This window comes from Calidris pugnax, unplaced genomic scaffold (assembly GCF_001431845.1).
Source record: "Calidris pugnax isolate Ruff unplaced genomic scaffold, ASM143184v1 scaffold44, whole genome shotgun sequence".
In the NCBI taxonomy this organism is placed as follows: Eukaryota; Metazoa; Chordata; class Aves; order Charadriiformes; family Scolopacidae; genus Calidris; species Calidris pugnax.
Window position 1 is genome coordinate 42,814,210 of NW_015094506.1, and position 27,266 is coordinate 42,841,475.

General features: G+C 36.7%; 1 protein-coding gene across 3 annotated transcripts in view; it reads right to left on the reverse strand.

The window, feature by feature from the left end:
* The window catches only part of CPNE8 (copine VIII), a 106,247-nt gene that overhangs the window by 33,607 nt on the left and 45,374 nt on the right, over positions 1 to 27,266 (reverse strand). The window contains exons 7-12 of one of the 3 annotated variants that reach the window (XM_014963195.1): positions 26,045 to 26,108; positions 22,448 to 22,551; positions 21,160 to 21,264; positions 15,245 to 15,286; positions 9,211 to 9,286; positions 2,898 to 2,951 (exon numbers count right to left, since the gene is read on the reverse strand). In XM_014963195.1, the coding sequence (XP_014818681.1) occupies positions 2,898 to 2,951; positions 9,211 to 9,286; positions 15,245 to 15,286; positions 21,160 to 21,264; positions 22,448 to 22,551; positions 26,045 to 26,108 (445 nt within the window). Of the gene's footprint in view, positions 1 to 2,897; positions 2,952 to 9,210; positions 9,287 to 12,039; positions 12,159 to 15,244; positions 15,287 to 21,159; positions 21,265 to 21,350; positions 21,636 to 22,447; positions 22,552 to 26,044; positions 26,109 to 27,266 lie in introns of those variants that run through there. The other 2 variants (XM_014963196.1, XM_014963197.1) reach the window with 2 other exon arrangements.

Consider the following 27,266-nt stretch of genomic DNA (forward strand, 5'->3'; position numbering starts at 1 on the left):
TCACCTAGAAAGGGGCACATCTTCTTTGTTATTTATATTAAAAAAAAGCTAAATTCTGTCTTTTTCTTCTTTTTTTTTTTTTTTTTTTAAGCAAAAGGTTAGGGATGGAAGATTGTATTCCAGGGCAGGTTACCACATGCATCTGATCACTGATCTTCTGATCAGTGTGCTCTACATCTAGAATGATAACGCATCTATTCTACAAGTACTTCAACACTGTTTAAAAAATCTCAGTTACAATTATTTATGCTATTTCTCATCTTGCATTAAAAACAGTGGTATTGACTACTGATGCAAGCCAAGAATGCAAAAATCTAGCATTTCATATATATATATACGAAATTTATATATATAAAAAAAGTGGAACATATGACAAATGCAAAGATAAGAAATTTCTTCAGTCCCAACTTTTATCATTCAGAAATTATATAGGTCCAAAACACAGACAGTGGTCTAATGGTATTACTGCATTTCCAATGCTCAAGTCACATAAGTATAAACTCAAGTGGAAAAGATCAGCATTTAAGATCTTCATATACTGCACAACATTTATGAAGGAAAGAATTCAATCCAAATTATTTTCGTTCTATTTACAAAGTGACACAAAACTCTCTCACAACATAGGCACATCAAGCAGTCAGTGAAAACTGCTTAAGTAACTACTCAAAGCAAATTCACTGGCAACGATACAAAGAATAAAAGAGAGATGGAAGTTTGACACAAAATTTGATTTGCCTCCAACTGCAGCAAAATATAAAGATTGAAAATATTCCTATGTTGTAAACTTGGACTCAGAATGAGATTACAGGTAGTAATTCTGTCATCTATCCTACTGCCTTTTTCACAGGTTCTCTGTGATTCTTAGTTAACTTCCAAAGCTTAAAATCATCAAATTACCCTTCTTGTTGAGAACAGAAGACCATAACAAAGTTCTACCAGACTATCAGTAGCATAGTCTTGCATATAAGACTGAAACTTCTATGCATTTTCCCACTGGACACAGTCATTGTAATGGTTCATCTGTTATTACAGGTGGTAATATTGTTCTGAATTAGTTTAAGCAAAAGTTTTCAGCGAATCTGATTTTAAAAAGTGTTGTTTACCTCCATGCAGACAACCACTAATGTTCCAAGTTTTATACAGTGAATTTTAAATTTCACTACTTTGCTTTGTGAAAAACTAATAACGTATTCTGAAACATTTCTGCTTAGTATGTAGTGTTTCTGAATTTAAAATGACCCCTTAAGTAATAATGAATTGAGATGGCTACTGTATGTACATAGTCCTTCAAAGCAGCAGTGAGATATTAGTCAATGATCTATATCCCCTTCATTTAAAGTTTTCCAGAAGCCAAATTCCTATCAGTGAGAATGATGGTCTTGGTGCCTGGTTTGAAAATTTAGAAATCTGTGGGATAAAGAATACCTTGGGTGAATAAAAGGGAGAAGAAAAATAAAACTGCAGGCAAACACACAGGAAAGTGACGAGTTGGAGAAGCATAAGGGAAGCCTAGAGGACTAAGAAGTAAGGGCAACTGGGGGCAAACAGGGCCTGATAAAGAAAATAAATTATAAAACCAACAGTAGAGAACACTGGTAGAGAAAGAAAGAGGAAAGAAAATTGCTAGCAACCATTTATTGGAAATTTCCATATAATTTGAGACAAAGAATAACAAGACAGTTGATTTTGTCTGTCCAAACATAAGCAAAATATGTTGTTTCAAATGCAGGCAGATACACGTGAAGGTGTTAAAATATTTAAAAGCAAAATCAACAAGAAAATGGAACATGTAAGCGCATTTTTTGCTCTTCTGTACCTTAAGTCAGATTTTACACTTACAATTTTGAGTACACTTGCTTTTAGTATTGACTTAAAAGAATCACTTTTCCTAAGTTCCTGACTCACTAATTTAGTGTAATAGAACTTTATTGTAACACACTAAATTGTAGTAAAAGAAATAAGTTAGCAAAAAATAAATCATCTAGCAAATCAGATCTTGTATAGTAAACTTTCATAGACAAGCTGCTTCTGCCTGCTTTTTACAATTTAAAGCAAAGGTACAATATAAATGTTTTTTTGTTTTTTTGTTTTTTTTAAGATGATGAACAGATTTATACAAGAATGAGATAATGACAAAGCATTCCTTCAAGGCTACAGTTCAGAGTGAAAGTAGTCCTACTAACTTCAGTGGAACTGTTCATATGGAAAAAAACCTCAAATGCTGGATGTGTTTTCAAAAAAAAACAACCGTATCTTATATCCGATTAGGTTTTCCAATATACAACTCTTCAACATTTATCTTCATCTTTTTGTAAATGATGTTTTGAACATCATGAATGCCAGAACACAGAAGCTGAGAAAGTGCTGAAGGGAAATATTTGCATTGCTAGCAAATGGTTCATAAAACAGAATATGGAATATGAACAAAAGGACATTAAACTCTCATCCCAAACTATACTAACAGATCTTGCAACATAGATTTACAAAAAACTGTTGTCAATAAAAAATGTTGACTCTCTTGGTTTAGCCATGATAAGCATACTACCTTTTACTGATGCTAGCTCAGCACTTGAAAACAAAATTGCTTTTTAAAAGTGCAGATATGTTTCAGATAAAAATTAATACTGTTCAATCCAATAATTTCAAGGATTTGACCAAAATTTTGGTATGACTCTTTTTTGGAAATTACCAGCAACTTGACAGCACACTTGGGACACAGCTTTTATCAGACTCTTCAAACTAAAAAAATCTGAAAATAAATGCTGTATAACAGTAAATAGCTTATTGTTGTAGCCTTCACAGAAGGTTCTATTCTAATCCTGTTAAATTACAGATCAACTACACTCTGCTTCAAGAGAAAAGAAAAGCATCTAGTAACATAGAATATATTTACTTACTGTTCCAGAATTAACATACTTTTTCTTTTTTCCTTTTTTCTTTGGATTTATTACCTAGAAACACAGATACAAATATTAAAGCAGTATGACTTATGATTTACCATAAAGATAAGCATTAAGATACTTTCAATGTAGAACACAGTCCATTTTCAGTGGATTCTAAATTCATTCAGCATACTGTTTACTTATGCATCTCAATGCTGGGATATATGCATATTTGAAAACCTGTGAATTTATCTCCATGGTACCTGCTAGGTAAGCCAGTGCTGTTATTCCCATTTGACAAATAGGGGACCAGGGCAACAAAGGTGAGAATATTCATTAAATCTGAGTGTTCAGTAAAACACCACTTTGAATTTTCACAAGATTCTGCATTTTTCTGCATTCCTGATTTCAGTGTACTGTGTCACCACTTCTTCATCTCACAATGCACCTCTTCACATTGCAGTTAATCTGTTTCCATCTTCTCCTCAATACTATGAGAAACATGAGAGTTGTTCTACTAATTTCTATATTGGGTGCAATCACAGAATCTGGCTGACAGGAAGAGCAGCTGGGGGAACAAATCGTACTGTGCTAGAACAGAAAATACTAATTTCATGAAAAGAGCATGGACAACCAACCACCTGACAGGCACAGGGGAGTTGTGAGGGCTCAGTGTGTTCCCCAGACACAAGAATCTTCATGGAACTGAATTATAAATCATTAAAAAGTTTTCCTGAATGTCTTGAACCCACACCTATAAAATTTCTCACTGTAGCCACCAATAAAAACTGACCCATTCAAAGGCAAGCCTCAGTCAGTTTTATTACACACACATTAAAATGTACTGCTTTTTTCAAAATTGCACATGGAATTGGAAGCAAAACATTATTTTCTTAATTAGGTTGATCAACTATCTCCTATATAACTAGGAAACTCAAATCCTTGTGGCTTACTGCCAAGTTTTACTGTAAACTACTCACAGATGTTCTGTGAATGACAAGGAATTAAAAAATCTTAGTCACTTAACTACTATAAAATGTTTAAACAATTTTGCCTGAATATGGGAAAAATAGTAATACGTGTCTTCCAAAAATTCTCTCCCTCCAAGCGAAATGAAATTACATTTAAAGATCATATTCCTTGCACAACACAGAACAGATGTGCAATGTAAGGCAGAAAAAGATAACTATCATTTGAGGTCTTCCCAAACAGGCTAAACAAGAGTGACTCTTTCTTTCCCTCCAGTATGCCACACAGCTATACAGGAAGTATTCTTCAAGGCTTTTACTGCCTTACACATACATAAGCCCTTTAACACTTAAAAAACCCCAAATAATCCCTGCCTCTGCTATTAACAGTGTCTTGACTGGTGAACAGTGGATTAAATCTGTGTAACGGTGGTTTATACACAATGAGATAATTCTTGTTCAACCAGAATCTAAGCCAGAAAATGACTCCTGCTGGCAATTGCCCAGAAGAGGAAGACAAAAGTAACAGACTGCCTGCCTGCCCTGTGGCCCTTCACTCACAGCTCTCCAGAATCCAGTGGTCAGGCCTGAGTTAGCAGCATATTTCTTGCCAGCAGTCATTAAATGCCAAAAAGGAGATTCATCTGAATCTTCTACTTCAGGTAACTTGACAATTGGTTTCTTACAAATTGCTAGGAAATGCACTAGAGCTTGGAGTGAAATATTATGGGAAACAAGGCATCTAGTTGGGATCAAAGATGAATTAAATCACAGCTTGTGTCTCTCCTATAAATCCAGGTTCTGTAATTACTATAATATTTATTTCTTAGAATTCAGATAACTCTATAAATAAAACAACATTTTTTAGCCTCTGAAAGTCTTACACCCTGGCAGTAACCTAGGAAGCTACATGAACTCTTACCTATTAAGAAAAGGTTAATTGAAAAGAGGTTGTTATAGCAGTATTTCTAATTCGAAAATATGGGATACTCACTAAAACACAAATTTCTTTACATGCCTTGGGTCAGTTTGTAAAAGCAAAATAATTACAAGAGAACTTTTCCAGTCTTATTTGCTCTGATATTGCACAGGTAGATATTGATCAGGTAGAAGCAGTACCAAAGTACAGAGGATTGCAATGGGGGGAGGCAAACATGAGATGCTCAGGAAATGTATGCTATTGCTGGGAGTGAGATTTCAATACCATATTCAAGAAACTGCAAAATGAGTTAAGATGTTATGACAGAATATTCCCAGTAGGGTAGGAGTTATGTCAGTGATACAACAGGAGAGGATATTTTCACTGCACACAGTAATCTGTGCTGTGACACTATCCATAGGAAACTCCTGTAAATTACGGTAATTCTGGGGTTTATCTGAGATCTAAATAAGAAAAAAATACCATGGCTTTTTGTTATCTTTGTCCTGCTTTGCACAGCAGCACCTTTGCTCATCTTCAAAATAAAAGTGCAACACATAATTGGAGCACCCTCCTTCCCTGCCTTGCATTAGTGCTTGCCTAAACCATCACATTTGTGATCACCTGTATTAGCAATATGAAATCCTTCAAAATACGGAAGTTTAACTGCAGTAGTTCAAGATCAGTTGAAGGATAGCTCAAGGAATAACAAAGATTACACACCATACAGAAAAAACCCAGGCTACAGCCACAGAGGCTTGTCTTCTCATTATTAGCAAGAATATCTTTCCATGAGGAAGAAAAAGCACATTTCAGTTCTGACAGACACCACACGTGCAAACTGCATGATGCTAGAACTCACGGTACAAACACAGAAGCTGACGTAAATCCTTCCAAAAGCGTACCTAAAACCCAGAAGGTCTTAAGTATTTATTCCAAGAGACATGAGAGGTCTTGAAATTAAACTGTCTACCAGGACAACCATGACTAATTAGCTGGATTTGTCTTGCATCTGAATTACCCTTAGGAGAAGCAGAAGTGAAATAAGTTCCAATGATGGGATTAAGATCACATGAACGAAGATCTTGCAGACAGGTTGGTCAGGCGTTCCACTGATCTGGACACATGCATGAGTCTCAACTCAGGAACAGGCTCTCCTACCAGAACAGACGAAGAGGGAATAGAAGTGCAGACCTCAAGACAGCTAGTCATGGAACCATCCCAAAAGCAACTACAGCCCATATGAAGCCACAAGTCAGCAGGTGGCATCACATAGCAAAATTGCCTGTATTACCTTCAGTATAATTTGAAGGCAAATTAGATGCTAATTTGAAAGAGATGTTCGTATTAACAGGACTACGTTAGAGGGAGATCTGGTGGAAAAAGCTATTCCTGTTTTTTTGAGAGCACATACGACCACTGTTGATGTTAGCGAGCCTTAGATACTCTTTTCCCCTGGGGAAGAAGGGTAGAGAGGGATAAGATCAAAATCTTGGCTTCTGGTAACACTGGAGATAAGGATCGAGTTGCTACAGAAATGCCAAGAAAAACATCACACGCACTGACCCAGGTAGAAGCTGGGAAAGAGATCCAGAATCTCTTCTGAGAAATACTTTATATATATATAAATATAAATACAAATACAAGAAAGAAATACTTTTAGGGACTTCTAAAACAACAAGGGGAAAAATTGCTAAGTGCCTTATTTTTTCTTCAGTTCCTATACTTGGTCTCCATTATATAAGACAAGGGTTGAAACTGCTGATGCAGTTAAGTGGACTTATTTTATGCTACTGTAACTTCTAGAGAGAGGGAGGGCTTTATGTATGATGACATTTTCCAAGAGAGGGCTGCTTTTAACTAGAATAATTCTGCTGGTAATCAGACGTAGGAATGGGCATTTGTACTGTGGTGTGATGACAGTAATCTATTGCATGAAGAGTCAGGGTCTAACACAAAAGAGCAAGGCTCCAAGAACCAAGGCAAAATGAAGGCAATTTCTAGTAGAATGCACCGACACCTTTCCTATCTTTCCCTTAGGCACTTTGGCAGATGCTGTATTTTGCTGGGTTATGTTCGTTACTCCACTGATACAAACATCTTGTAAGTTTATTAGAAAGGAGACTACAGCCTCTTCAATGTGAAAGGAAAAAAAACACAACTAAACTAAAGACTAGACCATTCCTGTATTTAATACTATTTCTAAACTCTGAAAGGGACATAACTCTTTGACAAATCCTTTATAAAAATAAACTGATTATAAAATATGAGATCTTATCAGACACATACACGGTCTTGGAATGGTAAAAAAAAAATGCACACCAAAAAAGTCTACTTACAACGCACATTTCTTTGGGTTCATGACTCTGTGATCTGGATGTCTGAATATGAACTTCATACTTGGACCCTTCTAAGTTTCCCCTATTCCCAGGATATAAATACTTTAGGACAATAAATATGGCATACACTGTACCTTGCCTAAACAGTATTTTTCTTGTGTTGTATGAGTGCTCATATCCAGAGAAGAAAAACAGCAAAAATAAGAACAGAATTGACTGAGGAAGACAACAAAATAGAGAAGTTAAAAATAAAACAAAGGCGGCTCTTTGCAAATCTCAGTAAGCGAGGCTATGAAAGACCTACAGAGTAAAACCTACAGATGTAGGTCTCTATGAAAGACCTACAGAGTAAAACCTACAGATTCAACACTTCACCTTAGAGAAATGGAAAGTATCTAGCATAATCCATACACTTTGTCTGTGACCATGTGTGAGATGGAGGGTGCTAAAAAGCTTTAATACAAATGGCTGGACATATGCATATATATGAGAAAATGGAATAGCATGTATTTTCACACAGTGGAATATACAGGTGCCTGGAATAGGTACATGATTTCCATGTGAAAGTTGCTACTCTTGAGCCATTTCAGGGAGTATCTCTTTATGGTAATGCTGCTTTATATGAGCAGACCTCCTAGTTCCCAAACACCACCACTACATCTGTATCATGAGACAACTATTGGGTTTTGTGCAAGTGCATCAAGAATGTGAAGTAGATGCTTAGGTGCTGGGTGAAGAAGGAATGGCAAAAGGAAACACAGGGCAATTGGGCAACTAGACTTAGTTGCCTGTTACCCATCTCCCTCTCCCCCTCCCTTTCTTTATCTCTCTCTCATCTAAGTTATGCAAACTCAAAACTGAAAATTGAATTTCTTGGAACTATAAAAACATAAGCTGGAGTTTAACACTGTAGAATATAATCTATTTCCCTAGAAAGAGTCTGTCAGTTGACACTTCTCAGTAACAAAATACATTTTAGATTTTTTCCTCCTATTGCCTCTAATTATTTAACACATTTTGAAATTTCATAATACATTTCACATTCCAGACAGTGATTCTTCTGAGATATTAATCTAAAAATGAAGTTTTAATTCAGGAGTGCTAATGTTTAGATTACTATCCATCCCCCGTCAATTTTTTGTGCCTAAATCTGGGAAATGAGTCCCTTTATGCCACTTCAAGTTTGTGCATCTCAATTTCTGTTTAGACAAATTCATTGACTGTTTCTTAGAATAAATTACAGCATATTTTGAAGATTCTGTAAAGTTTGATCTCAGAAAAAAAAAGTTCTCTTTTTTGCAAATCTAAATAATCTCAGACTAAATTATGAAAGAAGTCTCAAACTAGGGATTTTGTAGATCTGAAATAAAGAAGCCTGCACAATTTTGGCCACAGGGCCTTGAGAAGAGGAGGGGAGAGGAGAGTAAGAGGGAACGTGGATGTAGTCTGCATTCACCTTCAACACACGATAAGGTCTTATCACAGTTAGAAGTCATCTAACAATATAAAACTCTGCAACTGAATTGACAACTGCCTGTCAATTCCAGTAACTGGCAGAGGTATGAATCCTAAACTAGAAATGAGAAGCAAAGTTTTAAGCAAAGGTGGTAACTGACCACACAAAAAACCCCATCAGTAAGTTAGCTAAACTCTGTCGCTTGTAAGCCCTGCATCAAAACTTAAGGATTCTAAAGTGTGTACTTCAGAGCAAAGGTGTGTGACTGCATCTGATGTAGGAATCATCAGCTATTCTTTGGATAGGAGAACAGTGTACAACACACGTAAGAACTGACAAATTGTTCATACACAAATTGGAGTAACCCAGCATTTGCTCCAAGTTATGCTGCACCACCCCAGGTGACTGAAGTGCTCTTCTCGCCCTATCACAGATGCAAACACACCACACATACCTACTTGCCTTCAAATCTTATTATGAAGCAAGACTTCTAGATTCTTTGCTCTTCTTTATAAAAGGAGAAATGTGAAATAATTCCAAAGTTTGATTTTGACAGGCACTGTCCAGATTTGACCAATTTGCCATGAAAACATTGGAAGTGTTTCCGTTAATTTCCTTTAAGAGAATAAATACTCACAATACTTACCTCATACACGTTGAACTGAGACTGCCCTCTCGACAACTCTCTGTAACTTGTTGTGAATTCTCCAATGAAATCATGGCTGTAAAAAAAAAAATAAAACAATTCAAATCAAATGCACAGTATTTAGTAATTTAAACATGTATTACATCTATGTATGAAAAAGAAAAGCACAGCCAATATGAACTGACACCCAAGAAAGGAACAATGGCCAAAAAAAAAAAAAATTGCTTAAAAATCTTTATTTGTCACTGTTGTGTGCTCACTGTATTAGTAATAAAAAATTAGAGATGAAAAGCATTAGCTTAAATCTTTCTGATGGCTTCTGCTTAACTTAGCTGCCCAACGAGGACTAGGTTGCAAATTAGGGATCTGACCCCACTGTAAGCTCACAGAATCTGAAAAACTGGAGTGGGCTACCAAAGGCTATCACCGTTTTCTCACTGGATGATCACTGGCACCACAGGCTCTGAACCCTGTGTGAGACTATGTGAGAGAAAGGGAGGTATTAAGAGTGTGAAAGGAGTAACTTCAACCAGGAAAGACCAGCTCTACCAATTTGTGTAATGGGACATTGAATGGCACTTTCAAGGGGAAGACCCAAGGCTTACTTCAGCTGCTACGTCTTCCCATCTGGAAGGAGAAAAGCAATCTGTTGAAGCTACTCATCTTACGGTATGAGACACCATTGGAAAGTAGATCTTAACCTAACACTAAAACAATGGTTATCAGGCTTCTCCTTTCTAAATTCTATTCCTGCTCCATTCGACACTCCTGTGCTGTCACCCATGTTTTGAAAACTGCTTTGTCAACTCCTAACCAGGGGATGGCAGGGTGCCAAGGAGCCAGGGTGAGCGAGCAGGGCGGCCAGAGGGACCGCAGCGGATGAAGCATCACCGAGAAAGGCAGCTGGGGTCAGGGGGCTGGGGCAGAGAAACCACAGGGCTGCCAGAAGTGACTACACTGCAGGTTGGTATCTCAGACAGGCACCTGGAATGGAAGCGACCGCAGGGGTGAGTGCCTACAGCTGCTACGTGACTCCCAGTCGCCACGGGACCTGTTCCCATTCTCCCCTCTCCCCAGCTGAACTGTCATCCCTGCTGCTCCAGCTCCCACTCCCCCCATCCCCATCTCCATCTGTTTCACAGTTGCTCCCTCACAGGGCATTTTGTCTCCTCTACTCTCTGCCTCCACATTTGGTCAGCTACGAAACTAGCTTTTTTTACCTTCCCTCCAATGGGAAACTAGAATAGAAAGTCAAAGTTTTATGACTCGATGTTCTGGTTTGAGGTAAAACAGAACCAATTTTCATTTTCCCAAACCATGACACTTTGTTACCTGTAAAATTTGTTTTTAAGAAATACAGCACACTTTTAATTAAGCTATAAATATTAAAAGCAAATTTAAATAAAACTGAATCTAGCAAGAAGAGAAAAAATGGAAACAACCCATAGCAACATGAAATTTCTTTCTTGATTTATTCATAATGAAATGAAAAAAAACAAATGCCAAATATAAATCTCAGTTTCTGAAACCCACATGAATTCACAAAATATATAAAAGAACAATTAAAAAGTCCAATCATCATGCTAATGCACATGACATAAGCAAAGCATCCTGTAAGAAAGCTTGAGAAATAGTATATGGTGAAGATATTACTAATTGCTCAGATTCAGAAATCCTCCCCTTCCAGTTTGGAGATCAAGAAATTGCTTCTGAGACAGTCTAAAACTTCTATTAAGAAACATATTTTGGAGGTATCGTCTCCTTTAATTAAATGCTCTCCAGATTGACTATTTACCCAGGGAAACAGAGGGAGCCATGCATACAGGCTACGGAACTTCAGTCCTATATGGCCTGTAGCTCACAAGGTGTATTCATTCTTGGGTAAGCATGGCACTGGATAAAAGTGAACCTTGGTTAAAGAGGAACCTTTCCCTTTCATAACAGTTTTTACCTTAAATTTTCAAGTTGACTTGTGTATTTCAAAAGCAGAAATACAAACAATAGCTCAGTGACTACCCACAAACACGCCACAGCAAACAGAGGAAACTTAAGCAATTCCAGACAGGGCTGTCTTGGGGGAAAAAAATGTACTGCTTTAAAGTAGTTGTTTAATTCTAAGAGACACTGGATATATTATATATTGCACAGTATATTGCCACTTTCCTTGAGGCAATATATACAAACTGACAAAAACTGAGCTAGAAAGATATAATTCCTCTGACTAACCACGTTAAAAAGGTATGGGGTTATATAACCAGTCTGAGTTCTCTGCTGTTAAAAGATCATCAACCTGGATCCTATCACTCAGTATTCAGATGGACGTACACCCCTCTCCCCCCCCGGGTTGGCTCTGAAAGAGGAGTGCCTGCTGGACAACATTTGCCTTTGCCAGAAGTGTAACTTGTTAAAAAACAAAAACAAGGCACTGATCTCTCTCAGTATTCATGATCACACTTCACCAAATGTGCCTCCTCATTAACTCTCTGAATTGAGAATCCAAAGAAGTTATTCTCTTTGTCTTTGTAACACCAAATATTCCCAGACTTGAAGACTTTTGTCCATGAGTGGCATATCAGAACACTGAATCAGAGACTCATAGCACATAAAATAATCACTTGAACCTCATCTCCCTAATCTTCCACTTTTGGCGTTATGCTTTGAAGTGCTGAAAATGACTTTCAGAATTGTATTAATTTTTTTTTTTAATGATGTAAAGGAAAAAAATAATGCACGAAAGGGCAATCATCACCAGAAATATGTGAATGAGTAAGGGGAAAAGTGCAATAATTTAAAAATCAACTATCTAGCTGGAGAAGGAGGATGAAGATGGAGAACAAGAAATAAAGTGAGAGAGCCTAACATCTGAGATTTACAATCTCTCCTACAGTGTTTAGATTCTCAGATGAATGTTTCGGTGGTCCCTGGTTAGCATGGTAATATTTATAGATCTGAAATTCAAGAAAAAAAACACTTATTCTGTGTAACAGATAATAAACATCAAGACTGTGAAATTGCTTTTGCACCATGTATGCCAAGCAACAACTTGTCTGAAATTAGTAAAAAAGCCTTCAGAGACAAATAAAAACATCAGAGTACTGTTGATGTGAAGTTGCCCGTCATCTCATTTTTAGTTTCTGTAAGACCTGTCTGCAAGTACTGCATTGATAAGGATGCTCAATATAAAAAGTCACTCTGTTTCACACAAGTGGGCTTGTCCAAATTAACAAAACCAACTTTTGTGACTTCTTACAGCACCAAATAGTTTGGGGGTTGTCACTGCTCTTAGAACCAATAAAAGGTATCAGAACAAGTGGCTCACATTTTGACAATTTTTGGGCAAAAACTCATTTGATACAAAGAGATGTTTAATATTTAATAGGGTCAATGTTACAAACATCCTGTATTACCTTTCAGTCAAGAAATTTTAAGTGATGTTTGAAAATAAATGAGAGCTAAGAATACACAATTACTCTTAACAATGTAATTCATGAATGTGACAGTAAGAACCTCGACCCAAAGCACCCTGGTCACATTTTCCCAGAGCACAGATAACACAGAATGGGGAAAAACACCCCTCTAAGTCAAGACTCAAGAAGTCAGAGTCAAGTCAAGACTCAGAAATCAAGTACATGCACATTAATGTTGGCTTACTGATTGCAGAATAACCTGCAACAGTCAGTATAACTTGCTTTGCTACTGAGCAGGCTCTCTGATGATCCTTCAAAGGTTATTCCTGCCCAGACTGGACATCTTTGGAGCAAACAGATTCAGCCTAGTGAGCTGATTAGCTGATGTAGCAACTGCTTATGAGTGCATAAAAAATGGAAATGAATACAAACATCCACAACAGCATTGTACAAAAAATTGATAGATCAATTCTTGAATGGGATTCACTTCTGATATGTTTGGCAATGTCAAAGTTAAATTAGGCACTTAGGTTCTTGCTACAATCACTAGGAAGTCATAGGCACCACCAAATGGCAATTTGTTCCAGTTAGGATGGATTCAATCAGACCATTTTCCCTTGTAAGCTACTGAAGTAAGTTAAATGATCAGTTCAATCTAGTTGTCTGATTTTTACATTGTCTGAAGTTACATGAGATGAGTGCTGTCTCATCTTTCTGAGGAATTTAACATGTAAGATGTCAGTGATCTGTCTGCTTCTAAATTAAAAACCAAAAAGGAGAAGGCAAAAGGCAAAAAAATCATACAATTAGAATAAAAAGGAATACATATATCCTTCACTTTTTGTTTATTAGATATTAATTTTATAGGTATTCAGAGTGGGATGTGAGCAAAAGTATATCATATTTCAAAATGGGAGAGTGTAGAGGCTAACGATTGCCTGAATTCCACAGTATGTTGAAGATTTCACTCTGAGTTACAGCTACACAGTATTACTTGTCAGATTTCTTCCTTCACTTTTTAATCATACTTCAGTTTCAAACTTCAGAGCAAATGGGATGGCACATGGGGTTTGATACCTTAATAAAATATAATCTTTATTTCTTATTAACTTGGCAATATAATCTAATTTTTCAGTGTTAGATTATTTTCAAAAATATTGTGGTTTTTACACGAAAATGTAAATATATCCCATTTTTAAGGATTTGGCAAATCTAAGTGAGAAACACAGGATGTTAATAGAAATTCATTGTTACAATGATGCAGTGATTTTTTGCTAATATGGCTCCATTAATTTAAATCCTTGTGTTTTTAATTGCAAGAATATGTTATTTTGTCACTCCAGGGAATATCTAATCAAGAAGGATGAATTTGCACTAGCAGGTATTTATAGAGGGCAAACATGTGATAAGAACGCTTATAAATCAACAGGCTTCATGATGGAACCAAAAAGACAAAAGTATAAGCTAAGAAACCTGAAACTGGTTTTGGACCTTGTCACAAGGAAACAAATGGCAGCACAGGATAAATTACAGTTACAAGATCTTTTGGGCCACATTATTAGTTATAATACTAAAAATAAATTGCATTAGCAACACTAAAGACATTACTATAATAAATAATATACCCTTAAAAGTCCAAATATAAGTGCATATCCATATATATTAAAATATAAATTAAGATCAATAGGAAATAATTAAGTCAGACCAACTTAAAGATAAACTGAAATTAACATATTCTTATATTACATAAAAGTTCTAGTACCCTGATTTATAAGTACAGTTTCTAAGCAAAGTATTAAGATACAAGCTCAAACATTTTTAAAAGAACAAGAGGTATCAATCCAGCCTGCTAAAAAAATAATTCTACCTGGTTTATCAAAATAAAGGCAATTCGAAAGGCTACTTTCTTCAGAAAAAAAGGTACACTCAATACAGACAGCAAGCTTGAATAATAACAGATTGCCCCTCTTGAATTTAGCAACAGAAATTCCATGTATGTTCCGCCATCCTCTTTCTAGCAACGGAGTTATTTTAAACCCAGGTCTTCCAACTCTGGGGTTTACAACATTTTCATGAAGACAGGCATGGAAATGAACATTCAAACCCATTCTGAAATGATGTTTCTACACTGCAATATCTAGCCAACAATGAAGTTGCAATTGCAGGCTCAGGCACTTTATCATACTTGAAAAGCAACAATTTATGAAGCAGTATTTTAAGCAAAAGAAAGATTAAAAAATGTTCTCTTCATACATGTACATTAACTTATAATAGAATGAGATTCACAAAAGTGATTTTACAGATCACAACTGATTCCATCTTGTTTGTTCTTTGTATGTACGTACACACATCATGTTTAAAATAGACTAACATTTCAGCACTTACCACAATTGCAAAAACAAACAAACAAAAACCAACCAAACAAAAAAAACCAACATGTAGCACAACAAAACTTTTTATCCAGTACCTGTGCCTCTAAACATTTATAAAGACCATTCTCTACTCCTGTCCTGGAGTATTTTTACATTTTTACATTTTACACTATATATTTATACATTTTAAAACACGTGTATAAGTATGCATAAGTAGTTTAGCAAATAAGTTTAACAATAAACTTAATGTCTTACCTTCCATCTCTATCCCAATCATACACTTCTACTTTAATTGTCCTGAAAAAAATTAAAAGCACAACCCTATTAAAATATATATTAAAATATACCAGGATTGCCTTTAATACTTGTATTTTAATAACATGTGAGTGCATCAGTTGTGCCACATCCAGAAGGCAGAATTTTCCAGTCATTTCTCATGGAGCAGAAAATAGCAAGTCACTCAGGTTACCCAATATATCTTCATAAATTAATAGCAAAATAGAGCAGAAGCTAAGGAAACAATTAAACACATTGCATGTTTAACCAATATATTTTCACTTGCTGATGCTCTGAGTTTTCTAGTTTGTTTTTTTTTTTTATAGAAATGATCCTTTAAATCTTAAAGCATTATCAAAGTCTTTAAGAACATTAACACACTGGATCTTATTGTGAAGGTTTCTTTGGTGTATGCTATTATCTGGAAAATGTATATCTACTGTGTGGTAATAACATCTTACAGGAAAAACTAATATATCCATATTTAAGAAGAACCATGCAGAGATTGAGAGGGCCCTTATAAAAGGAAATTATTAAACAGCAAAGTACAGATTAAAAGCAATGTTCTCGATATAAAGTGCATTTAAAGCAGTATGGCATTCCAGTTGATACATTTGGTTCTTAAATGAAAAGAACTACTTCAGAATACAATAAAGCTTCAATCTGGTAGACAGCATTAACCTCTTCTAAACATCATGCAGTGGTGACAAACAAGAACTCTGTGAGATCCACCCAAGATTTTGTGAAGGCCCTGCCTGTGGCTGCAGGTGAAAGAAATTTGTAGTTCTTCACAGACAGCACTTTTCCCTCTGAAGCTCCCCCTACATCTCAACAGAAGAGGAGGAGGCTGCTCTGCTCTCTGACCAAAGACGACAGAAATGTGCAGCATAATTTTTTTAAATTCCTGTAACGCCTAAAGGATAGTTGTTTAGTTTTTCTATCAGAGAACACTAGATAACCATCAGATATCAGATAACCATCAAGACTCTGCCTTCTTGAATGAAACAGGACAAGCAGACTGTCAGCAGACTGGGGCATGGGGGGGAAGATGACAGAGGCAGACTCTGGGTACCGGTTCTTCCCAAACTGACACATTTCCTGGGCACTGTGGGAATACTCACCCTCCTCGTAGTGAATAAGGAGCTAGTGGGCAAGCCGGGTAATAAAATTATTAAGTCTGCCAACACACAAATACTCAGTGCAAACACTTTTTTCAATAAGAGAACTAACTACAATTTATTTCATTGGAACCAGAATTGAAAGACAATCCAGTAGATTATTATTCACTCAAAGTAATATATGGATCTAAATTATTTTTTCACAGTATAAAACAATAGCTAATTGACAAATTTTCAGATACATGCCTCATGACAAATTTTAAGCATATAATGGTTCAATACAGTTTCTTGAGCATCCCTCTGATGAATCTGTAACTGGCTATTGTGTGAATCCGGATACTGAGACAGGTCACCGAAACAGTTTAACTAAAAGTATGATCCAATAAGCAAGCTCACACACATCCTGTGCATTACTTCACATTCATGAGACTATAGGCCATTTCAAAAGGCTCAGAGACTGGGGGTTGTTCAGCCTAGAGAAGTGATGGCTCCAGGGACAACCTATTACGGCCTTTCAATACATAAAGCTGATATGACAGATAGACTTTTTAGTAGGGCCCGTGGTGACAGGATGAGGGGAAAAAGCCTTTGACACTGCTTTCCACAGTGTTCTCCTGGAGAAACTGGCAGCTCTTGGCTTGGGTGGGCGCACTCTTTGCTGGGGAAAAAAACTGGCTGGGCCCAAGGAGTTGTGATAAATGGAGATAAATCCAATTGGCAGCTGGTCACAAGCTAGTTACAATCAACATCATTAATGAAACAGGAAGCATATCAGGATGGAGACAGTATACAGCTTTATTTATCTCCTTCTACTACAGAAAGAGCATATATATAAGTAAATTCAACAATCAGTAATAATGATTCCTATCCAGCCTAAAGTTAACAGAACATGGGATAGAAAAATAGCAGCTGCAGACTTCCTATATTTTAAGCAACAACTTGTTTACTTTTATTCTTCAGAACATTTTCCCAGGAAGTGAAGTCATCAGGTCTTCAGTATTAAAAGAGGGGACAGGAGTCCAAGCAATTACTTTATAACTCACTTCCATGGAAGCTGTTGCCCAGAGATACAGTTGAATACATTCAATAATTTTCTTTACTGGGAAGGGACTCTTTGGGGATAAGGTTGATCAATAGCTGATATTATGTACACCAACAAATTCACACCTAGATGGCTTTAGTACTTTTTTATGATATTCCAAAATGGGCAAAAGAGGAGTTGCTTTGGGTGGATATTTCTCTTTTCAACTCAAATTTAATGGCTGTGACCACACCGTTTGTTACGTTTTATCATGCTTGTGGAATTTCAGTTTGGGTTTAAATTATTTTAGAATAAAAACTGATTAAAGTGAAAGTTCTTCTGTGGAATGAAGTCAAGAACAGCTCACCAAATATTTGACTCTTGAAAGGAAACCGTATTAAATTTAGTAAAAAAAGCAAAACCACAGAGGATTTTTTCCCCTGGAGAACCATTATTTTACTTCCAAGTTTCAAAACCTGTTACTATTAAGATAGACAGGACACGCTAGTAAGTTAAGATTTACATAAGGTTTAGTGTGACTTAAGTTTTGAATTGTCTTTCAAATCTGTGTTCAAACAGTGGTATCATCTCAGTGAGACAACTTGCATTATTAAGATAAATTTTTAAGATTATCCAGATAAATTCTTGAGAAGGATCTTGACACATGCAACTTCAACGAGTAATTTTTCCTTGAAGAAAGCTCCACTCTACTCTTGAGTTTTACACAGATTCACAGATTCGACAGAGTTGGAAGGGACTTCTAGAGATCATCTAGTCCAACTCCCCTGCTAGCAGGGTTGCCCAGAGCACATCACTCAGGACTGCATCCAGGAGGGTCTTGAAAATCTCCAGAGGAGGGGACTCCACGACCTCCTTGGGCAGCCTGTTCCAGGGCTCTGTCACCCTCACCCTAAAGAAGTTCTTCCTCATTTTTGAGTGGAACTTCCCATGTTCCAGCTTGTGCCCGTTGCCCCTTGTCCTATCGCTGGAAACCACTGAAAAGAGTCTGGCTCCATCATCCTTCAACCCACCCTTTAGGAACTTGTAAACATAGATGAGGTCTCCCCTCAGTCTTCTCTTCTCGAGGCTAAAGAGCTCCAGCTCTTTGAGCGTTTTCTCGTATAGGAGGTGCTCTAATCCCTTCATCATATTGGTTGCCCTACGGTGGACTCTCTCCAGTAGTTCCCTGTCCCTCTTGAACTGGGGAGCCCAGAACTGGATGCAGTATTCCAGTTGTGGCCTCACCAGTGCAGAGTAGAGGGGGAGAATGACCTCCCTCGACCTGCTGGCCACACTTCTCCTTATGCAGCCCAGGATCCATTGGCCCTCTTGGCAACAAGGGCACATTGCTGGCTCATGGAGATCCTGCCCATCCACCAGGACCCCCAGATCCTTTTCCTCAGTAGTACTTCCCAGAAGATCCACCCCTAACCTATATTGGTGCCTGGGGTTCTTCCTCCCCCAGTGCAGGACCTTACATTTGCCCTTGTTGAACCTTATTAGGTTCATTTACCTATTTTGCATGACATGCAAGATATTAAAAAACCTTTCAAATCTTACATAATGATATTTTACCTTCTCTACACTGCTATTTTATCTTAAAGGACACAGTGTACACGATGAGTTCTCTATTTTAGGAAGTATTTATTTTCTTTTTAAAAAATCAAGGTTAGAGAATGTTGGGGTTGAAACTTTTACACAGAAAGTAACTCTGTGTAAGGGCTATTTGAGAGCTCATATTAAGAGAAAGAAAGAAGAGAAGAAAAATATTAGAGGTACTAAGTACTACTGTAGTACTGAAATCCTATCCCTGTGATGGCTGAAAATATTGTATGATTATACAGTTTGAGAAAAATTAAGCAAATCCTGGACTTTTCACAATGAAAAAGTGGACAGAGCTCACTCAGAAGCATACTCGGATGATTTACTCTCCCCCAAACCAGAATGGACGTTTACTGTGATATATTCTTACTAATTACATTATTCTCACCTTTCACATCTATCACAGAACCCAGAGCACCAACATTTGATCTGTGAAACTATCATCTGAAAGAGACTTTTGGGATTTGTGGTTTTATGTATTAGTGTGCTGATCTTAGGAATCTAATCCTTACCTTTAGAAAGAGAAGTTTTCAAATAAAAAAACCCCAAACTTTGAATGCTTTTGCTGTACTATCAATAGATAATAATTTGAATTAGTCTTGTCAGCTAATGAGTATTTCTAAATTTGAAACATAATTGATGTAGGCAGGATTATGAAGTTCCATGGACCCTTTTATTCATAAGGCATTCACTGAGCACATTATGTTGAAAGCATTCAAAGTAGAATCAACATGAGAAAACAGTAGTTACTCAATAATTTGAAGCATGCTATTATACTTTTTAATTTTCTTTTCGAATGCTGGAGTTATTTCAATATGCCTCTACTACAATTTTTTTTTGTAATTATTATGAAAACCTTTTTTCTTTAATATGATAAATAGTACAGCGTCCAGAGACTAGCTTCATAAGCACTATTTTGCTTATGCATTATGCACATGAACCCAAGTACAAGCTAAAAATTCTATTCGATTAGAATGTACTTATTATGAAATTGCTGCATTTATATTGCATCTAATTGAAACAGTAACCAACACGGCTGACAACAACTGTATCAAGAGTTTCACAAGGAGAGCGTTAGCAACGCAGGAGAACCCTTTTTCCTTCAGTTTGAAGGAACATGACATCAAGTACTGGAAGAGTATCGCAGATGAAATAAATCAGCTAAGATCCAACAGGAAAGACTAAAAATGGTCATTCCCCCCAAACATGATACCCTTCCCCACCTTCCTAGGAAATCACAAGTCCATTAGCTTTTGATTTTTTAATAAGCAGCTCATAAAGACTGCTTATTCTGCTTAGCTTAGTGAATATAAGCACTTCTTACTCTCCTGCTTCTTCATATTGACTTCTGAGATTCAGTCAGTTGATTCAAGACTCGGTTTGTTTATCCCCTGGCATTAGCTAGTAAATTACAAGTTCAAGGAACGCCTTCCCGAAAGGCTAAGCTATCAGGGTAACCAATTAAAGTAATTTTAGTGTACACACTTCACCAATTAGCTTGACAAAGTAATGCAACAGAGTTATGGCATGGCAAAAGCATGTCCTACAGTAACATCAAATGTACGTGAATGCATGGCAACCTCATACATGGAAACTGAAAATAAAAATTGAGGTAGAAAACTAACCACTTAAGTTCCAAATTAAAGTCTGTTTCACAGACACACTCATAGGAAAACTATCAATTTGAGCCAAGTCTTATTTAATTTCCCTACATGCGGCAATGTGTCCCTCCAGATGACCCTGACAGGATTGAGAGGTGGCTCCGTGCAAATCTCATGGGGTTCAAAAAGGCCAAGTCCAACATAGCGCACAAGGGCCAGGGCAATCCCAAGCACAAATACAGCCCGGACAGAGAATGGATTGAGAGCAGCCCCAAGGAGAAGGACTTGGGATGTTGGTGGATAAGAAACTCCATCTGACCCAGCAATGCGCGCTTGTAGCCGAAGCAGCTAACCATATCCTGGGCTGCATCAAAAGAATGGTGGCAAGCAGGGTGAAGGAGGGGATTGTGCCCCTCTACTCCTCTCTGGTGTTTCAAGTGCTGAATAAGTAACTTAAATAACATCAGGAACTGAACTGCATAGAAAAGCTTACATATAAAAGAATACGTGAGTTAGAGGGAAAAAAGTCCTATATGTTAACCTGTAGCTTACCGGTCATAGTCTCCATTACACAGTGCTCTGACAGAAATCTTGAATGCCTGCCACACTGGATTTAATGTATTTTTTATGACTTCTGTTTTGTGGCAGATTGTAAAACTGTAATAAACAAACAAACAAACAAAGATATATTTGATATTTATTTACTTTTTCTTTTGTGTCATCAAACATGCAATCAAAAGAGCTGTAACCTGTATTTATTCATACAATATCCATATAAAATTTAAGACAAGAAAAAAAGAAATGCAGTGAAACCAGAGAGAAGGAGGACTGAAGAAGTCAGATCTGTTTGAGAGAGATTACAGATTGGGATGCTGAGCAATTCTAAGTCTAAAATGTTTTTACCCAAAACTTTGACAAGAATGACAACCATTCAGTGAGTTACTTCAGGCAAGAGCAGTCTCCATCCCACTTGTTTAAACAGTCCTTGTACAGCCAGGAATCAGTCATGGATCCAGAAAGAAAACGATCTGGTAAGGATTTGATTCTTGTTTAATGACTAAGAAACTGAGCCAAGATAGTCACGGTTTTCTGATTCTTGTTTCCCATTTTATGTCTATGATTTTTTTTAACCAGGGCTGTCTCATAAAAGCCTCTGAGAGATCCCATGAGCCCCTTCTCTCAGGTGAAATACAATGAATTGTTTTACTGCATTCTGCTTTCTCTAAATGAAGCAAAATTAAAACACTTCTCTTGAATCCTCATCTTGGGGACTGAATTGTTCAAAACAAAACAGGAGGCAAGGTCACCAGTGAAATCACTACTGAAATTCTACATACAGACATAACTAACTGAAATGCTACATACAGATATAACTAAAGTGTCCTTTAAGGGAATACGTGTTTCTGAATTCTGTTTCCTAGAACTCAGTAAAGAAAAGGTATTTCCAAATTTGCAATAGAAAATATTTTACCTAAAACAATTCTGAAGTATTAGCATGTTCTGCGGCTACAATTTTCTTTGAGAATTCTGTTTCATTTAAAGCCATACTATATTTTAGAAAAAGTAGCATCATTTAGCTATTTTTATTACAAATAATTTTCATAGTGCTCTATATTTATCATACATTCAAATTTTAAACCCTGAGTTGCAGTATTTGATCTGTTTGTTACAATGTTTTCATTCCTATGCTGCAAAACATGATATACTTAAATCCAACAAACGCTATAAAATAAACACAACTTAAGCTGAGAAATATTAAAAAAATGAAAACTAATATTACCATCTGCAAATAAATAAGTTGCTTACTGTTTAGCAACAGAAATACTTAACAGGCATCTACCTGCCATCTTCATTGCTTCGATGAAATACAAGGAAAGGATCAGATTTCCCAAAGAAGTCCTTCTTGTCTAGTTTGTTTGCGCAAAATTGCATTAAAACCGAATCCTGAAATGAGCAATATAGAAAAATTATGTATAACATATACTAACTACACTAAAATAAAAATAAATAAAAATCATTGAGTAACAACCATAAAAATTGATAACAAAATAAATGAGGGTATCTGCCTTCTAGATACTCTTTACATATTTGCATTAGGACATTTTCCTTATAGTACAGTTTGAATTGCTGGAACAAAGAATTCCTTTGTAGGGGTTGCAGAGGCAGGGTAAATTTATATGCCAAATGCCTCAGGTTTTTTCCCAGTATCTTCTGACATCCAAAGCTGCATTCTAAGGGAAGTAGATGCCCAGGCAAGGAACATGTATTAGAATTAATTCTAAAAACTCCAATGACACATGACTACGTCTCATTCTTTCAATGACTTAAACCTGTAGTTGCCTTCTCCTGCTGTCTGTAGAGCAAATGGCTTAGCAGCTTGACTCTTTTATTTAGAGTCTAGAAGCTTCCAGAAAATGAGCCTGGAAGACACCAAATACACCCAATTTTGATGACAAATAAGGATCATCAGAAAAATTCAGTTTGCTGTGGTCAGGCAAACTGATAGTCACACATGGTCACCTCTTTGGGCAGAAAGGGTGAAAAGGATTAAAAATGCAAAGATAAATGTGCAGACTCGGTAGTTAGGTGGGGCAGGGCCTGCTGGAAGACTGTGTTCCACAAACAGAACTACAAGTGTAACAGCAGCAAGAGGAAGACTAGGGACAATGTGGGCTCACCACTGCATGGGGGAGAGGACCAGGTGACAAAGGGCATGGAAAAGTCCATGTTTCTCATAGTCTTCTCATAGTCTTCTATGCCTTGGTCTTTATTGGTAAGATTTGCCTTCAGGAATCTTGGGCACCTGAGACTCAGACCTGAGAAAGTCGGCAACAAGGATGACGTGCCCTTGGTAGAGGAGGACCAGGTAAGGGAACATTTTAAACAGACTAGACATACAGAAGTCCATGGGACCTGATAGGATGCACCTGTGAATGCTGTTGGCCAATGTCACTGTGAAGTCACTTTCAATTATCTTTGGAAAGTCATGATGTTCAGAAGTTCCTGAGGTCTGAGGAAAAGTAAATGTCACTCCTGTCTTTGAGAAAGGGCAAGGAAGTGGGTCCAAGCCAGTCTCTCCTCAATCCCTGACAATATGATAGCGCAAATAATCCTGGAAACCATTTCCAAACACATGAAAGACAAGAAGGTGACTGAAAGTCATCAGCATGGATTTATAAAAGGGAAATTCATGCCTCATCAACCTGAAGCCTTTCCTTATGAAATAAGCAGCTCAGTGGATGAGAGGAAACTAATGGATGCTGTTTATCTTGACCTTAGCATGTCTTTAGACACTGTCTCCCACAATATCCTTGTTCACAAGCTGATGAATTATAGGCTAGATAACTGGACAGTGAGGTGGACTTAAAACTGGCTAAACTGTTGGGCTTCAAAAGGTGACAATCAGCAGCTGGAGACCAGTCACTAGTGGTGTACCCCAGGTGCCTAAAGTGGGGCCAATATTTAACATATTCATTAATGACCTGGATGATGGGACAGAGTAGGCCCTCAGCAAGTTTGCAAACTATACAAACTTAGAATTAGCAGCTTATACACCAGATGGTTGTGGCGTATTCAGAGGCCACTGTACACGCTGGAAAAACAAACCAACATGAACCTCATGCAGGGCACCTAGTATTTGTCATCATTAAAAGGGAAAAAAAATAATTCCTGTTCTGATTATGGAGTCTAAAAAGTTTCTAATAGTGACTTCTAAATAGTTTTTTACAACTGGGATACAAATGCTGGTCTTGGAGGGTAAGCCCAGAACAACAGGAAAAATTGCCGTTAGTCTTTTTTAAGGTTACCAATAAACGCTTGGGGTGATGGCAAACATCTCTTAAGAATGGTAGGAGCTTAACTTATGAAATGTAGAAGCACAATTTCTGCAGGAAAGCATTTAAATGATGTACCCATTTTGTCATCTGATAAAAGTGTGAACATTTTTATCATGTACGAACAAAAGTCTGAGCCAATGTAAAACAGAAGGGAAAAACAGGCATTTTCCATGACCATACTTACTTATTCGTACTAGTAACATGGGAATTTCCTACTGCTAAATGGGAGTTAAATAGGACTGAGTAGGTCTATTAACGTAACTGTGCAGGACAGGCAGGTTGCCTGGGAAAGGCAAGTAAGATTTGAGTCCATGTGCTATTCAAATATACCACTATACCACTTCTTCAGAGAAATAATACAAACTTGACCAAGCTGGAAATAAGGCACAAAATTAAGGATTTCTCTTTAATTCAAATATCTAATAAACTTAAGAAAATAAGGCCTAAACAGATTAGCTTTGGATATACTAGTAAAAGCAGAAAGAAGATTATTGCATAAATAGAAAAAATTTAACCACTTATGATGAGGTATAGAAGCGAAGCATTATCCTCTCAACACCACCAAATTACAAAAAGTAAGCCCCAGAAACAAATCTCTTCAAGCCTCAAGGTATTTTTGTAGGTTTACGTATGTAATCTTATACTCTCCAGATCCCCTGTACGTTCTCACCAAATGTCTGATAGTATTGCTTTCTTCATTTAAGAGTTGCTATCTCGTCATCACAAACTCTTCAAAGATACAGCCCCATCCAATATACAACCATGCCTTGACAAACTGCCCCCCTCCTCAGTTTCCAACCGTATCTATAACCCTTCCTTATTCTTCTTTCCAGTCTCTGTTTTCCTACAATTTTCAGATTGCTGCTAGCTCGTTCAGTGCTGGGAAGCAACGGAGCCAGGGTGGCTGCCTGGTGCTTTCTGAGCCATAAGCCTGCTCCTCTGTCCAACCCACTCCTCCATGAGCCCTGGGAGGTGAAGGAGCTGTGACACTCGGTGAAAGTCATGACCACACCACGTCTCTCCCCTTAAGCAAGCAAATACCCTGTTATTCTTCTGTTTTCTATTAAATAAATAGGCATCTGCCATTAGAACAAAGAAGTCTTCACTTTCTTTAAAGGAAACTGTTTAAACTCTTCTTTTACATTGATGCTTTGAAATACCTTACTAGGGTTTTTTCCAATAATTTCACATTTTTAAAATAATATTAATCACTATCAGCATAAAATCTTTTAATTACAAGGTTAAAAATCCAAAATTTTACTTTGCTGTTCATGTAATGTCAATATTCCATAATAGAAACAGAATTCCATGGCTGAAACAAATGGATCTTTGTTAAAAAATGGATATTAAGAGATTAAAATGTGACTAATTACTTATGGAAACAAAGACTAGATTTAAAATTCATCTAAGAATGAAAACTTCCATGCTTCATACTTTTTCTGCTTCTACAATCTAAGAGTAAGTAGTAGGAAAAAAGTATCCTAACTTCTTACATATATCACAAATGCAAATTTATATAACATACCTTTGACACACTGGTGCAGTGTAAATCACAAAATAATTTTCATTTTATTTTTCAAAAAGCACAAACAAACACTTACTCGGCAACATCCCAGTTCCTCTGCTGTTACTATGACTGTTCCACATTTCTTCCCAGGAATTCCTCTGCAAGAAAATAGAACTACATCACCTCAGTTCCTTAGTATCATTTATGAAAGTTACAAATGACACAGATAAGCACAAAGTAAGCTTTCAAGTCACAAAACTGATGGTATACTACACGGTTTCCCTTTTCTGTCACTTGCTCTGTGTAAAAAAGTTGGTTTATCCTAAGTGAATTGGTGAGTTGTATATTCATCCTAACTAGCAAGAAAAACATCAATTTTAAAGGAAAAAGCATAAAAAGTTTAAATGGGATGAAATGACAGTATCAGAAATTCTATTTTCCACTCACCCATTGATGTTTTATTTAGAGGTGACTCTACAACTTACTGATCTGTGAAAAGCATCCTTTTGTAAGTTTTCCTTAAACAAAATAACTAAAATGTATTTAAAACTATACACCAGCCTTATTTTACAGTATTTATTCTGAAATGTTTATGAAGACAGAAAATAATCTCACCATAATATCAGATAAAGTAGTTGCAAAATAAATTCTAATTCACCCAGATAGCCACTAAAAACATACTGCTGCAACACCAGAAAGCACTGAACGGATCCTTAGAATAAAGAAAAATATAGAAAAAGAAAAGCCATGCAATCTGACAGTATTCAGTGGCTGCAGCCTTTTGGGACATGGGTTACTGAGATGTAACTTTTTGTATGATGCTGTACTATAAATGAGACATCCTACAATATCCTAATGTCTATTAGCGCATCCATTACCACACACGTTGGAACTTATTTCTGGATATTTTTTTTCTAAATCAATGCTATCAGTTACACTCATTTGATTTCTAGTTCTTTATTTCTTTACATCTTTCTTGAAAATAATTATTTTAATAAAATTACTTTCCAAGAAGACATTAAGGTAAAATTATATTTTCAAATTGATTTTATTTAAGTTTTTCTAAGAGAACTAGAGGGCACTCCTGTTTTTCTGTTATGACAAAACATTAATATAAACATCTACAGTTGTTCTTATTTCGCTTATTGGTTTCCTTAATCCTTTTGAAATTTTTTACAATGCTCTACATTTTTACATGACTTTAGCAAGACCATGGGATAATAAAGAACTGGTGGGAAAATAGTTATTAGAAGCAGACAAAAGTTTACAATACCGATGCAATTTTATGCAGGCTCACTGAAACTCTTGTTTAGAAG